Source organism: Trichechus manatus, unplaced genomic scaffold (genome assembly GCF_000243295.1).
Source record: "Trichechus manatus latirostris isolate Lorelei unplaced genomic scaffold, TriManLat1.0 scaffold00009, whole genome shotgun sequence".
NCBI lineage: Eukaryota > Metazoa > Chordata > Mammalia > Sirenia > Trichechidae > Trichechus > Trichechus manatus.
In genome coordinates, this window is record NW_004443945.1 from 31,141,935 (window position 1) to 31,158,090 (window position 16,156).

General features: G+C 35.6%; 1 protein-coding gene across 1 annotated transcript in view; it reads left to right on the top strand.

The window, feature by feature from the left end:
• Positions 1 to 16,156, top strand: part of MMP16 (matrix metallopeptidase 16) — a 358,917-nt gene that overhangs the window by 268,765 nt on the left and 73,996 nt on the right. The window contains exons 5-6 of the mRNA XM_004370828.1: positions 2,540 to 2,701; positions 4,968 to 5,179. Coding sequence (XP_004370885.1) covers positions 2,540 to 2,701; positions 4,968 to 5,179 — 374 coding nt within the window. The remainder of the gene's footprint in view (positions 1 to 2,539; positions 2,702 to 4,967; positions 5,180 to 16,156) is intronic.

Sequence of the window (16,156 nt, forward strand, 5' to 3'; positions counted from 1 at the left end):
ACTCTTTTGGTGAAGTCTTTTGAAGAGCATAGGTGTTTGATTTTTAGAAGATCCCAGTTATCTAGCTTATCTGTTGGGGTTTGTGCGTTGATGGTTATGGTTTGTATCCTGTTAATGTCAATGGCTGATTTTTCAGAAGTAGATCACCAGGCCTTTCTTTTGAAGTGCCTCTGGGTGGACGCAAACCTCCAAACCTTTCAGTTACACCAAGCATGCTAACCATTTGCACCACTCAGGCACAGTGTACAAGGTACTTTTTTCTAGGAAAGGGGACCTGATACACAAGGAGGAAGATTATGAAGGTTGGATTTTTTTCTCTTGAATAAAAGGAAGATATATCCCTGTGAGGGCACATTGGAACTTTCTGACCAAGAAATCGCATCTATTTTGTAGAAAGAAGGCCAAGAGTGTCTGTCGGTATTTTTTGAATCGGCAGTATCTTCTTACAGTTGTGACTGTAAATCTTCATGGTAAAATTGACTACCCACTCTTGAGTCTTCAGCTCTTGGTCTGACAGCCTTAATTTTTTTGGTCCTTTGATTGCTTGATAGATCTTTGTTTCGTAATTAGGTTTGCTCTTGGTGAAAATTTCCTTTCACTTTTAATCCATTGATAGCATGTTCCAAACAAACTTGACCCATGTTTCCGAGGTGTAAGCATGCTCAGAAGCACGCATACGCCTGTCCTTCTACCGTTAACACATTATTTGGGGTTGACAATAAGCCCTGTCAGTAGCAGATTTGTATCTCAAACAGTGTTGTCTTTTATTAGAAATCACAGATGTGTTTATTGTAGTGTTGATAAAAAAAAACAAATACAGCAAAAATGGCTTTCTTATGGTTTGCTGCGTCTCATTGATTGGCATGTCATGGGACTGTTGCAAGATTTAAATTATAAAATGCAGGTAAAAATACTCAAAATTTTCAGAGAAATATCAGTAGCTTTCAGTAAATGATAGTTATTTTATTATAGCTAATATATACTATGGAGCCCTGGTGATGCAGTGGTTAAGAGCTCAGCTGCTATCCAAAAGGTTAGCAGTTCTAATCCATCAACCATTCCTTGGAAACCCTATGAGGCAGTTCTACTCTACTGTAGAGTTGCTATGAGTCAGAATCGACTCGATGGCAATGGGTTGTAATACATATTATTTTTGTGTGTGTCTTGATTTTTCACTTTTAAGCAGTTTTATAGGAGGAGAAAATAAGCGTTTTGAGGATGGAAATAGTATCTTCTCTTTCTTTTTATACCTCTATAATTTGTTTCACTCTCAAGAATCGGGTAGGCACCTGGAAGTGTTGTTTAAATGACTCATTTTCCATGTGCTGGTGTCAAATGAGGAGTCAACTCTCCATCATTTTTATTTCTCTATGACAGACTAGCCACAAGTGGAAAAAAATGTTAAATATACTCCTGAATTTGTGGTATAAAATATAGCCCTCTGAAGAGAATTATCATGGTACATTACAAAAATGGTTGGGAGATTTTTTTTCTTAAAAAATGATACTTCAGACATTGCTTGAAATCATTTGTGTTCATACAAGACATCCATGTAAAACTTTACATTTTATGGTCAGTCATGGTAAACTTTTCACTTGGAAACGTAACCCACATAAGCATAACAGCTGAAATTATTTGATGCTCACAACGATTAAACTAAATTTCCAGAGTTAACAAATACAGATGTAGGACTGCCTCTTTTTCTCATGAGCGTAGTGATGATGATTCAGGAATGGACACCATGTAGAGGTCATCAGCAGGAACTTGATTGCACAAAGTCAGACCAAGTGTCTCTGTAGGGTTTGCATGATTCACTGTGCAAGTTTACCAGGGGAGAAAGGGATGTTGTTATTTTGAATGAGAAGCAGCAGCTCTGAGATAAATATATTTTGTTGAGATTACTTAAGAATTGATTAGAATTTGTCTTTAGAAGCTTGGACTAGAACCTCAGTTAGTGAGACTGCTATCCTATGGCTTTTATTTTACAATACTGTCTTCCTATATTTTAGGCCAGTAGGAGATAAAAGCCTTAGTCTGGGAGTCAAAATAACCTGAGTTCTAGTCTCAGCTCTGTAAATAGAAAGATTTGCCGCTCTTCACAAGAATTGTCGCCTCTGTTCCTTAACTTACTCACTCAAATTAAAGTAAAAATTTTATCTCTCCTGTATTTTTTACTGAGTTGTTGTTACAATCATGTTGAATGTGAAGGTTATACAAGTGATAAGCTGTATATTGAGTGTGCTTAATAACTGGGAGTCTATTTCAACAGCAGTAGTAGCAATTTCTGATGCTAATACTTTTTTAACTTTTATGCTTTTTTCTTTGTTTCCATTTTCTTCTGGACTTCATCATCAACACTTTTTTCTTCTTTTTTAACATGCATATTGTATTTTGCCAGGAGGAATGCCAATCATCAAATCATATTGATAGTTGAAGTGAAGTGTTCCTTCTGTTTTTCTTTTTGATAATACCAAATTGTCCTTTTCAGTCTGTACTTAGATATTAGTTACAATATCTTCTTTTCTTCTTATTTACACAGGAAATGACTTATTTCTTGTAGCAGTTCATGAACTGGGACATGCTCTGGGATTGGAGCATTCCAATGACCCCACAGCCATCATGGCTCCATTTTACCAGTACATGGAAACTGACAACTTCAAACTACCTAATGATGATTTGCAAGGCATCCAGAAGATATATGGTAGGTTACCACTGTCAGCTTTGAAAACATTATGCTTAGTGAAATAAGTCAGTTACAAAAGGGCAAATATTTTATGATCCCACTTACATGAAATACCTAGAATAGGCAAGTTTGTAGAGACCAAAGTTTGTTAGTGGCTACCAAGATGGATGGGAAGGTGGGGGAAAGGAGGATCAATACTTAGGGGACACTGAGCATCTGTTAAGAGTGATGCTTAAATTTGGGATTGGATAAAGATGATGATTGAGTGACATGATGAACATAATTAATATCACTGAACTGTACACTTGAAGATTGTTAGAATGTCAAATGTTTTCTTACATATATATTTACCAAAAGAAAAAAAATTCTGTTTGGTTAGCCCTACAGTGAAGTCCACGATTTCTGCTGTGTTTTCCTCTTTGAGATAGATGTTCTAAGTATATGTGAGAAGTAAAAACCGATAAAAGTCTGGCCCGTTTGCAAAATTCTTCTATCAATAGAATTTTGTTGGCAAAAGTCCCAGGTATCCTATGTATAGGTTGTGGGAAAGTCTTAAACCTGTACTTATAGTAATGATCTGATAAACTTTAGTATTTGAAATTCAGGTAAAATATGTAATAAGTTAATGTAACCAGTGAAAACAGTGATAAATACAAGCCTTTAATATAAAATGCTAAGCCTTTGGTACAAACTGGCAGATTGGCTCTCAGTTTATGAGGTTTGATGTCAGGTAGTTTCTAGATAAATCACTTTCGAGTTCCTTGTGTGATGGATATAACAGATTGAACTCGAAAGCATGTAATTACTGATAACAGAGTAAAAGTAACAAGTCTGGGAGTGAATATTAACAAATGGCTAAGTTTACTAACCTGGCTCAAAATAAAGGTGAATTCTAGTAGAGTAAAATCTCTACTACTCATGGAGTTTGGTCAATGAATGCAAATTAAGAGAAAAGGGGGAAAGACTATTTATTATACATATTTACTATGATCCTAACTCCCATAATACAATCATTGACCTTTATAAAGACATTTATTTGACCCATAATTATTAAGAATGTGATATTTATAATTTACATATAGTGAATATGCTTTACTAAATTAATGAAGTGAAGCTTTCATTTTTGTAATAGAAAGACAAATGTGTGCTATCTGTATGTTAATATCCAGTATCTAGAAGATGTCATTTGCATTTTTAAACAGCATAGTTTAAGTTCACTAATTTGTTTTGCATTCATTATTTTTTCAATTTAAATGTCTCAGTGGTAAGCATTCTCTCAGGGTTAAAATGGATTTGAAAAAGGTCAATTTTTGTGCTGCTGTTTATTGTTGGGATACTGAGAAAAGAGGAATGTCTCTGACTCAAAGCTAAACAGCTCGTATGTTGAATATGAAGGCATATTATCCTATGCCTAAGTGTGTGTTGTCAGAAATTCTTCCTAAGTGGTTAACTGAAAGGCAGTTCTTTCTCATGACCTCATGAATTGGTAGTCTAGACTGAAGGTCTACAAAAGAGTATTCTTCCCAAATCTAAATATTAAGTGTGAGCAGATCTGTATTTCTGTTAAAAAAAAAAAAAGTATATCTCTTGAGGAATGATGTTTAACATCTGTGCCAAATTACATGTGTAAACTTTGGCTTGATTTAGAAGCTTCTTTTTAGAAATGCTTCTTCGCATTAATATTTTACTGGTGGTGTTTTAATCAATAGATGCTTTAGATTCAGATATTCAAATGAAACACCTTTCCAGCAATTTGTCAAAACATTTCATTAGAAGAAAATAATGCAAGTCAAGAAAAGTTTATAAAATGTAGTCGGAAACATAGGATAGAATAAACTTTGATTAGTTAATATTTATCTTTTAGAAATATTTGCATAGAATCATTGTTTATTGAAATCTAGGATTAGCTGTGGTTGAGCTTTACGTGAATGGTTCCAGGATTCATTTTCATTTATTTATTATTTATACACCACCTGCTTCCAAAAAAGATTTGAAAGCAGCTCTCTCCGTTAAGGACTGTGGTGAAACTATAAATATATCATTAAAAATTAACAAAAAAAGCCTAGTTACTTGGATCCAGAATTGAGCATGTTAAGGACAATTTCAGATAGACTGGGGAATGGTTTGTTTGGGTAAGATGGTTTGTTTTTTCACCAAATATATGATCTTAAAGACCTCTTAGCTCACTTAGTCTGTGCCCTTCACTGATGAGTGATTGTAGAATGTTTTCCAGCACGAATTCTAGTTTTAAGTGAGCCAAGCACTGTCCTCATATTTTCAAAAGGTCCACCTGACAAGATTCCTCCACCTACAAGACCTCTACCAACAGTGCCCCCACACCGCTCTATTCCTCCGGCTGACCCAAGGAAGAACGACAGGCCAAAACCTCCCCGGCCTCCCACCGGCAGACCTTCCTATCCTGGAGCCAAACCCAACATCTGTGATGGAAACTTTAACACTCTAGCTATTCTTCGCCGTGAGATGTTTGTTTTCAAGGTAGGAGGCTGTGTTTTTTTTTTTTTTTGTACCGGTAGATCAAGTGCCTACTGTGTCGCTTTAGAAAACAAGCTCTCATTCATTCTAACACTGCCTTCCCAGCCCTCTCACAGAAGGTTCAAAAAAAGCATCTTAAAAAATAAATGTACAAACGGGCTTAAATGTGTAGCAGAGGATTGCTATAACATTCTATTTTGGGAATGCATTTATGTCAGCAAAAGCTAAAATGCCTAGAAATGTGAGGTTAAGAAAATGATGCATGTTACAAAGAGATAAAATAAAGCATAATTTAAATCATGAATAGGAACTAATACAGATGATTTCCCTGGGAGCTCAGGCACTTTCAGGCCTACTGCAGTTATTGTATCTTTGGTTTACACATCCTTAAGAGATCCCTATAATTTCACTTGACAATCAAAGCATTGCTTTTTTTTAGGAAGAGTATAGATTATTTTTTTGGGGGGTCTGCTGGTAGCCATTTGAGTCACATCTCCTCTATGAGATTATCATTTTGAATTTACCTATTTCCAAGGGTATTGCTGTTGTTTTTTTCAGTCAGGCATTTATATCTACCTAATTTATATACGTATTTTTTTTGAAGGCTACAAGCTAAAACTAGGCACATCACATGTAGTCGTCATTCTTTCTGAAAATGCTCTAGTAATTTTACATTTTGCTAAATGTGCTTCCCAATGCCATTATATTCTCAGATAATGACAATAATAAACAGTGTATCAAAGTAAGTTACATAATACTGAAAGTGAATATAGTTGCAATACTGAAAAATAATTTTCTACCCTCAATATTTGTAAACCAATCTTAAAGATTAATGAAGAAGCTAAGTTTATATGTTGGCATTAAAGTATTAAAATCACCACATGGTACTACTATCATCCATTTAAAAATAAAATAATGTGCTCTCATTTATGGTGGACATGAATCAATAAACAGTGAAATATTGGCCTATTATACAGAATGTCCTTTCTACCAGAGGCTAGACTTTAAAAATATAGATTTCATTTAATTTTTAATAGACAAAGTATTCTATTTATTAGAAAATAAGATCTGGATTTGATATAATATGCACAAGAGCATCATACTTTCCAGGAGAAATCAATGCTTTTGTTAAACACATGAATAGATTTTTGAATTATAAAAATGCCCTGCAATGCTTAAGTAGGTATCTCCCATTCAATTTTCAAGTAGGTTAATAAATTTAGATTCAATGAGTAAAGAAGAAGTGTACTTAAATGTGTACATATATGTATATACATACATATATATGTAAAAATGATGTGGTGGTATCAGACCTCCTCTGACTTCACAATGGGGAAGGAGAATCACCATCAGCATCAGCCCAAGGCTGATTACTGTGAAGGTAGAGGTCAGACATAAACCTCTCTCCAACTGTTTTTACCAATTCTGACACTAGTCATCCTTCCCATGGCACTCTCTACTTCTCTGCTGGGTTTGATAATTCCTTGAAAGGCCACACAGAACTCACAGACCATACTCACAATTATGGGATTTATTAGAGAAGTAACAGGTTACAATTTAGGATTGGGAAAAACTTAGGATACAGTTCTTTAATCAGGACAACCCACAGGCAGGCCTCTCCCTCGGCTCTTTGGCCTGTTGGCCACTTGTCCTGGTCTCTACCCTCCTGTTCAGGCAAGTGTTACAAAGCTCTTTAGCTCCACCAATAAGTGCTCAAAGGCACCCACTCCACCAGGAAGCCTCGTGCCCAAAAGTGCTCAGCTCTCTTGTTCCCTGGGGGTCAGCATGCCCACTATAGCTGTCTCACTCCGTGGGCTGTGAAGCCCACTGTACCATCTCACACCAGTCTCCTGGTTTCTGCTGCCACTTCTTACCTACTCACTTCATCTCCAGTGTTACTTCTCTCTCCATCTCCTGGGTCTAAGAAGTTGTCGGCGCAGTGACCCCAGCTCCAAAGGTTGCGATCCACTCCTGACTCTTCTTCTGATGGTAGTGAGGTACCCTCTTTACTTCTTGGGGATTGGCACATTTTAAGCCTAGCCAAATGGCAAAACTGACCAATCCCCTACAAGGGTTCCATACACCTTATTTGCATAGCCCCACTTCTGCAAAGGTTGCATGCACTTTATTTGCATTATCAACAGGCTCTCCAATCCCCTTGGTGGGCCACAAGTACCTTATTTGCATAGTTCCATCCAGTCGTTTTGTGGCAGTCACAAGACCATGGCTACAAGGGCCATGTCATAGTAATTCAGTATACCACAATATATGTGTGTGTGTGTGTGTGTGTGTGTATTTATAGATCGTTACTCATTGTGGCTAATCCCACAGCAACTAGTTGAAATGAAAACAAAATACAGTCATTTGTTCTATAAGACACCAAAAGATAACTGAAGGATTTTCTTTTCACTCTGACTGAATTTTAACCTGACAGCTTTGTACCTTGATATCATACTCATATCACCAAAGTGTCAGCCTTATCTTCTTACTGTATATCTTAGACTGGGTTCTTTAGAAGAGCAAAATCAGTGAAGTGTATATATAAATATATGTAGAGAGATTCATTTCAGAAAATGACTCATGAAATTGTAGAGGCTAGCAAATACCAAATCTGTGTGTCAGGTGGCAGGCTGGAGGCTTTTCCTGACTCACGTGGTTGCAGGGCCTGATAAACCCAAAATCTGCAAGACAAGGTGAATGCAGGATTGAATGCAGGTTCAAGAGAGGGTAAGCTTTGCCAGAACATCCATATATGTTGGATGCAGGCCACAGCCCCAGGAAAACCCCCCTTTCAACTGATTGGCTGCTCATATCAGATCACAAAACGGAGGATGATTACATAATATTTGCCAAACCACTGAGAATCGTGGCCTAGCCAAGTTGACACATAACCTTGACCATCACACTATAGAAATACAGAATATGATGTGACATTTACTCTGGTCTATTCTCTTTCAATTATCCTCCCTAATTAGATTGTTGATCTCAGAGAAACAAGTATCTGCATACGTAGTGATTAGTTTCACCAACTTCTTTGCTCTCCACATTGTAGGAGTTTATTTAGTAAGTGCTGCTAACTGACAAAAAGAGATCTTATGACCTCAGGTTCCTGGAATCAGAAATGGATAAAAATTACATAGATCAACTTTAAAGTAGAATGCAAAAGTCACTATTTTCAATATCCAAACAAGTATATAAAACACATTAGTAAAACCTGCTCCTCTAAACTCCCATGTTGTCATGGATTCCTTAAACAAAACTCTCTACAGGACACAGTTCCTAAAGTGTGTCTGAATGTATTTTCTTTTTCATTAGTTTCTGCTCTCTTGCTAAGAGTAAGCCCTGTTGAAGATAGCATCTTTTGATAGACATTGGTTGCTTCTTAATCACCACTTGCTTAAGGAAACTAAGTCACATAACTTCATAATTTTTATACTATCTCATCTTTCATATAATGAATATTTATGCCCAGGGTAGTTTGCAAGGCATTAAGAGGGTGTGAATAGAAGATAACATCCATGTCCTTATAGCTCATACTTCATAAGTGAACACAGACAGGAAGATACTTTTAACATACAAGAGTAGAAAGTATAACATTGACAAAAAGTGAAAGTATGGAGTCTACTTGAGTAGAACAAGAAACTTGTACTGAATTTTGCGAGAGGAATTTGCTAGGAACGTTAATGAAATTAGTATTTGGTGCAATAAATAGCTTGTGTATTGAGGGCAAGAAGACAGATACGTTAACTCTAATGTTGCTGTTGGTATCATTATTGTTGTTAGGGGCTGTCAAGTTGATTCCGACTCATAGCAACCTTACAGGACAGAGTAGAACTGCCCCATAGGATTTCCTAGGCTGAAATATTTATGTGATAAAATCACCAGGTCTTTTCTCCCTCAGAGCTGCTGATGGTTTCAAACGTTCAACATTTCAATTAGCAGCCAAGCGCTTAACTGTTGCTCCACCAGGGCTCCTTGTTAACTCTAATAAACCCAGCCCATTGCCGTCGAGTTGATTCCGATTCATAGCAACCCTGTAGGTCAGAGTAGAACTGCCGCATACAGTTTCCAAGGAATACCTGCCAGATTCAAACTGCCGACCTTTTGGTTAGCATTCTTAGTTCTTAACCACTGCGCCACCAAGGTTAACTCTAATACAAAGTGATAAATGATATAATTTAGGTATATGCAGCATTGGATGGAAACAAAGAGAGCATGATGCAATATTACCTGCTCTTAGTTAATAGCTACCACGAATTGGGTAACTAATAAGTGCTTTGATGTACACTAGGCATTTTACATCTATAGTCTCTGAACCTTATAATAACACTGAAAGGTGAATTTCATTCTTTGTTCTGCAAGTGAGAAAACTGAGAATCATAAAAGTTGAATAGTTGTTCCAAGTTAGAAAGTTCTTAAGTATGGTAGTCAATAGTTGAACACAGGTCTACTTGACTCCAAAATCCATGTCTTTCCCACTAAACTTTGCTTCCTGCAAGAGTCCAGAAAAGCTTCAAAAGAAAAGTGGATTTTAAACTATATTTTGAAAACGTGCATTCAAGAAATATTTATCGAGTTCCTACTGTGAGCCAGACACTGGTTTAGGCACTGGATGTGTATCAGTGAACAAAACAGGCAAGGCTCTGGATTCTTGGAACTATATATTTTAGTTTTCAAAGTAGAAGGGTAGGGGAGAGCACCTTACACAAAGATTCCTCATCTCTTTGGAAATGTCTTGGAAGGATGTGAGTGTGCATACACGTGACAGCAATGGAATTCTGTTTTTGTTTGTGAACAACTGCTTGTCTCCTAATTTCTCCCACTCTATCTACTTAATCTAGACTACCTTCTCTTCTAAATTAATGTCATTACCCCATATGTAGTCTTCCTGCCTGAAATTACTCTCTGCCAGTCCACCTTGCATACTCTCGCCTTTTAAGTTTTTCTTTAATATATACATCATTTTTCATAGTTTGCTACTTATTGACTTCAGGTATATTTTAGGATTGCCCATTATTTGACCAACTCCAACTAACTTAACTTGATTTTCTACTTCCCTTATTTAAAAACTATATAAGCTATAGATAGGTCTTTTTGTCCCCTCAACCCTTACCCATCCAACACTTATTTTCACCTTAGTTTTAATGTCTGAAGCTTCTTCTTAGGCCTCTGCTTATCCATACCTTCCTCATTAATCATCTTCCTAATGCCCTAACCATCTCTAATTACTACTTTGGCCCAAGGTCTGTTTCTAGTGATTTTTATATTTATTCTCTTAATGTGCTATCAATTTCTGTCTTTTTTAATTATTTCTAATTATGACATGTTCCAAAACTGGACTATTAACTTCTTTAAAGCAGAGATTGGTTCATGTGGGCTTCATAGAAGTCAGTGATGGGAACTAGTATTCTCAATTAAATAATTATTTAATCAAAATATAGCTAGTGTCCTGTTTGCACAATAATACCAAAAAACAAAAACAAAAAAAACACGTTGCTGTCAAGTCAATTCTGACTCATAGTGACCCTATAGGACAGAGTACAACTGCCCCATAGGGCTTCCAAGGAGCAGTTGTGGATGTGAACTGCTCACCTTTTGGTTAGCAGCCAGTCTCATTACCACTGCACCATCAAGGCTCCTTGCACAATAATAGGCAACCAAAATGAAATTACTGAAAGCGTTTTATTCTGGTATTTTATATTTACTTGCTCAAAGATTTCTATGAGTATTATTTACTTAAATTCTGTATGTATGGTCTGCAAGAAAAATATATGAAAATCTAGATATAAGCGAAAGCTAATATCAGGTAATTTTTGTTTTCTTATTAGGAAGATGCCTTTCTTTAAAAGAGAAGTTCCAGCATATGATTTTTTTTTTTTTTTTTTCATAGCCGGTATCCTCTTAGGAATTTGATTTACATTGAACTGTCTAGGCACTTAATTATTTAAAGTAAGTTTACCTACATATATGCTTCTATATGGGGAAAAATTATATATATATATATATATATATGTATGTATGTACATATACCCTCTTCCCTTAGGCATGAGATAGTTAAGCCTTCAATGCAGCTTCTAAATCTTTGGGGAGAGTAAATCAGCTAAAGCAAGGAAATGAAAATCAAAACAAAATGCTAGGGAACTGAGAAAATAGCAATAACAAGAGAAGTTTTGTCCTTACTTTAGAGAAGGTGATTTTAAAGATATTACCTGAAGATTGTAAACTATTTGTGTCATATGACGTTGTTGAGACTTAGCCAACAATAGCAAGATCTGATTGTTCGCATGGATACTCTCAAAATGTCTTTTGACTAGATAAAAATATTAAATATTTTTTTTATTTTGTGGTATGAAAGAAAGCTAGAAGGCATAATTAGCCAAGGTTGCACAAAATATATTTCAATGCACAATATTTCACTGTATATGAAAGAATGTAATGGTATCTATATTTTGCCTGAATCTGGGAATAGGAAGAAAAATTGTATCAAACACCGAAGTTCTTTTAGTGCAAAAAATAAAAAGATGGTTCCATTTGCCTACTAACCAGTCTTTTATATGAAGAGGAACAAGCAAAGGTCATTGCTCTACACTAGAGCTAGAAAGGATAGTTGTAAAAGGCAAGACTGTCATGGAACAGCATTCAGAGATGTGTAATAATGAGTTGTTCCAATTAATATAGAAGGGCAAGGCTCAGGGCTCTGAATAAGAAAAGCATTTCATCATTTACCAAAAATATCAAGCCAAAATATAAAACATTTGTTTCCTTTTTCTATTTATTTATAACAAAACTATTTGTTGTTATATATGAGTATCTTCACTTATGACCATATACTTAATTCTACTGAGAAATCATAGTATCAGGCACTGCTATAGAAACACAGTTTCCAGATTCTGCCTTTGATAACAGTAGGATGACTTCCACTGAAAGTGCAATATCTCATTAGCCAAGCTAAGTACAGGGTATGGTCGAATTACAAGGCAAGGTGGTGGTTTGTTTCATTAAAGGAGAGGTTTTATACAAAAGAAAGGAGAGACAGAGACAGAAAAAGAGAGACAGAGGCTCAGAATTGAGGTGTTTATTGAAATATATTTCAGAGGTGTAAGATTTTTCCCCTCAATTATATTTTCATTCTTGTCTATTCTATTCAGTTGCTTCTTACCTCTTGGTCTTTAATCTCTATTTATCATCCTATTGCACAATTCCTACCCTTGGACCAAGAGTTACCCCTTTGTATTAATTTCTTTTTTTTTTTAATTTTTAAAAAAATTTTCTTCCTTTGTTGCATACTCCTGTTGCAACTCTAGCATCCTTAAAATGTGGAACTGTATCTTTCTCACATCACTTACGTAAATATATCTACTCTCCCAATTTATCACATCGCACACACAGGATTTTTTTTTCCCCCAAGTGTATATTGAGCCTTTTCTGTATAAATAACAAAGAACACTTGGTATTTTAAAAAGTTAAAAACATATTTTTCCGTGAAAATGCCTAAATTCTACTAGAGAACGGGTAGTGTATAATGATCAAAATTAATTGAACGGTCAGAAATGGTTCGTTTATGTTGAAACCCACTAACCAGAGAACAATAATGACGTGTTTGCATATGAGAGACTAGAGGGTTAAGTGTAGGAATAATAAAGCAGCCACAGTAGAAATAATCATAAAGTCCAAATGGTGACTTGTCAAGAAGTAACATGGTCAGGCTAAGAAGAAAACTCAAAATTTCAAAATCATCAGCCTGATCATATTTGATCAGCTTTGAAAATTCTAAGGTACAAACCCATGGGCTTAGAAGAGTGAAGTGAGGAAGCCCCTGGTTAACCTCTCCACTCAGACATCAAAGTGATTATATTCAGTATTGAGCTACTGATCTTTCTTCATAAACGTATTCCTCCTGCTTCTCTAGTCTCCATACAAAATATTGGCAGCACCGTTTTTCCATTTCTTCAGGAAGAAACTTTGAAGTCATCATTGACTCCTTTCTTTGCCTGATATCCCAGTCCAGTCCATCAGAATCACCTTTCCTCTGCCTTCAAAATATATCCAGAATCCCACCACTTCTCTCCCTGGCCACTGCTACCATCCTAGTCCAAAATACCATCACATCTCACCTTGAGCATTGTAGTATCTTCCAAAATGATTTTCTTGCTTCCTCCTTTGCCTCTACCCTTCAGTCTATTTTCAGTACTACATACAGAATGATCCTATAAAAACATACATCAGATCAACCACTGTTCTGCCAAAAACCCTTCAATGTCTTCCCATCCGACCTTGCACAGAGTAAAAACCGAAGTTCTTATAGTGGTCAGCAAGCCTCCCAGATAAGCCCATTTTCCTTTTACCTCTCTGATCTCACCTTCTCTGTTATTTTCTTTACTTTTACTCATTCAACTCTAGCCGCACTTGCCTCCGTGTTTTTTCTTGAACTTGCCAGGCGCTCCTGCCTCAAGGACTTTGCAGATCTGTCCCCGTCAGATTCTAAATATTCATTGCTCCTCCAGACTTCTGCTGCTGTATGTAAGGCAGCAGAATGTTATCGCCAATCTCTATTCCTATCTAGTCTGTTGCTACTCAGGTCTAGGTGGGGATAGATACATGAGAGGTAACAACAGTATTTGCAGAGGTCCAGAAAAGTTGTATATCACTGTGAGTTTTATATACCCTGTGGTATTTTGTGACCCCCAAAGAATGGGCTGTATTTGTCTTTTACAGTTGAAAAATTCTTTCTCAAATCTCATTTTAGAGGTATGACTCATTCCTATTGCATAGTGAGTGTCCTTGTTTATGTCAGGATAGGGCAGTGCTTAAACACTTAGACATTAGAGATATACTTGGAGTCAGATACCACTTGCTAACAGTCTTGTGATCTTAGCATGATCATAATGCTAAATTATAGTTCCAGGCCAGGACTATAACTGTCTTGTTCACTACTAGATTGCACAAACCCTAGCAGAGTGCCATGAACATAATGGTCAGTATATATAATTGTTAAACATCTCTGAGCTTATATTCTGCATCTGTATAATGGGCTAATAACTGTCATGTTAGTTATATAGTAAACTTAGAAAATCATAGCCTAGAAAATAAAAGCTCTTATGTAGCAAGACAAACTTGGCATTTTTAACTGTTTGTTATATTCATTAACTCAAATCCCCATTCTATTTGAACTTAAATTTTAAAATAATTTTTAGCTGAATGAAGATCATAGAAAATGGCTTTAAGACGTATAAGGGAAAGGAATGGAATGGTTTTTTGTTGTTGTTCACATCACTGTACTCAATGAAATGATTTAAAATATTCTTTTGGAAAATCCAAACAGTGTTTTACAAACAAACAAATACTTAGAGAAATCATACAGCATGGGATAATCTGAAATTACTCTGAGTCATAGCTTCAATTCTGTACTGCCAGGAAGTGTTATCTGATAATATTAATAGTACATTCTAATTGGGGCTAGATTCAAATCAGACCAAAGGGAGCAATTGCTAAGATACTGTAAACAGAGGATTAATTAAAATTTTCTCGTAGTACAAAATCATAGTCTTTCAAATAATTTAGGTAAACATTTTAGAAGCAATTGGAACTGTGTGTAATACTGCATTTTAAATGGCAATATTAAGTGCTTTTTGCGATATTTGTATTTATCTATAGTTTAAAATTTCTCCTTGAAACCTTTAATTTCTTTTATTGACATTTTCTGACTGCTTAGCCATTAGGACAAGCTTATAAGTATCATTTAGCAGGAATAGATTCACAATCACCTAGGGTTCCAATTTCCTTTCCAGTTACTTATTTTTGGATGATTTTAACATTTTGAGCTGTATATTTGGATACGTGTGTTGGATTCTGTAAAATTACATAAAATAGACCATTTAATGCATGCTTACTTAGATGGTAACATATTTTAGAGATAAGATGAATTTTCTCGTGTACATTTTATTTTTATATAAATTTAGAATATGGTCAGTGTAATTTTCTATGATCATGCAAAAAATTGTCTGAAAATATATCTGTTGTGAACCAGTTTGCAAAACCTTTCACCCCACAGCAATATGAATCTTCTTCATGTTCTAGCATTAGTAGTAATCCAGATATTTTCAGTGTCAAAAATATGTGTTCTTCTGTGGCAAATATTAAATATCTGTCATAATTTATCACTTTATATTGAGGTTTCTATATAGAAAGTATTCATATGCATAATTCATGGATCAGAGCAATTTTAACTTATTTCAAGATTTATAAGCAAAACGTAGTTTATAGATTTTACACTGAACATAAAAAGTAGTTTATTTTATTTTATTTTTTTAACGTTTTGAAAATAACACTTTTCTGATTTTTCCCTATTTGGCTCTTGTGACTACACCACTTTTCACCTCTTATATTTCTATAGATCATGAATTAGATTTTATTCTTCCCATTCCCTTTTAACTTTCGGTTAAGTGTAGTGTGATTACTATTAAGCTTGTGGATTATGTGATGTTGTTTAAACATACATCTAGGTCTTCGAAAATGTCAGTTCTGTATACCAAAACCAAACTCATTTGCTGTCCGGTCAATTCCAACTCATAACAACCCTGTAGAACAGAGTAGAACTGCCCCATAGGATTTCCAAGGAGCGGCTGCTGACCTTTTGATGAGCAGCTGAGCTGTTAACCACTGCGCCACCAGGGCTCCATGTATTCATCCTTAAATGCACTTTGATTCTAATACACAGGAAGAAATATAACATGAAATATGCAAAATAACAACAAAATGTACAGTTTAAAAGATGGAAAAAAATCCACTATGTGTTTGAATGAAAAGACTCAGTATTGTGAAAATATATATATAAAAAAACCCATTGCCATCAAGTCGTTTCCAATTCATAGTGACTCTATAGAACAGAGTAGAACTACTCCATAGGGTTTCCAAGAACATTTGGTGGATTCGAATTGCTGACCTTTTGGTTAGCAACTGAGCGGTGTGTGTATGTGTGTG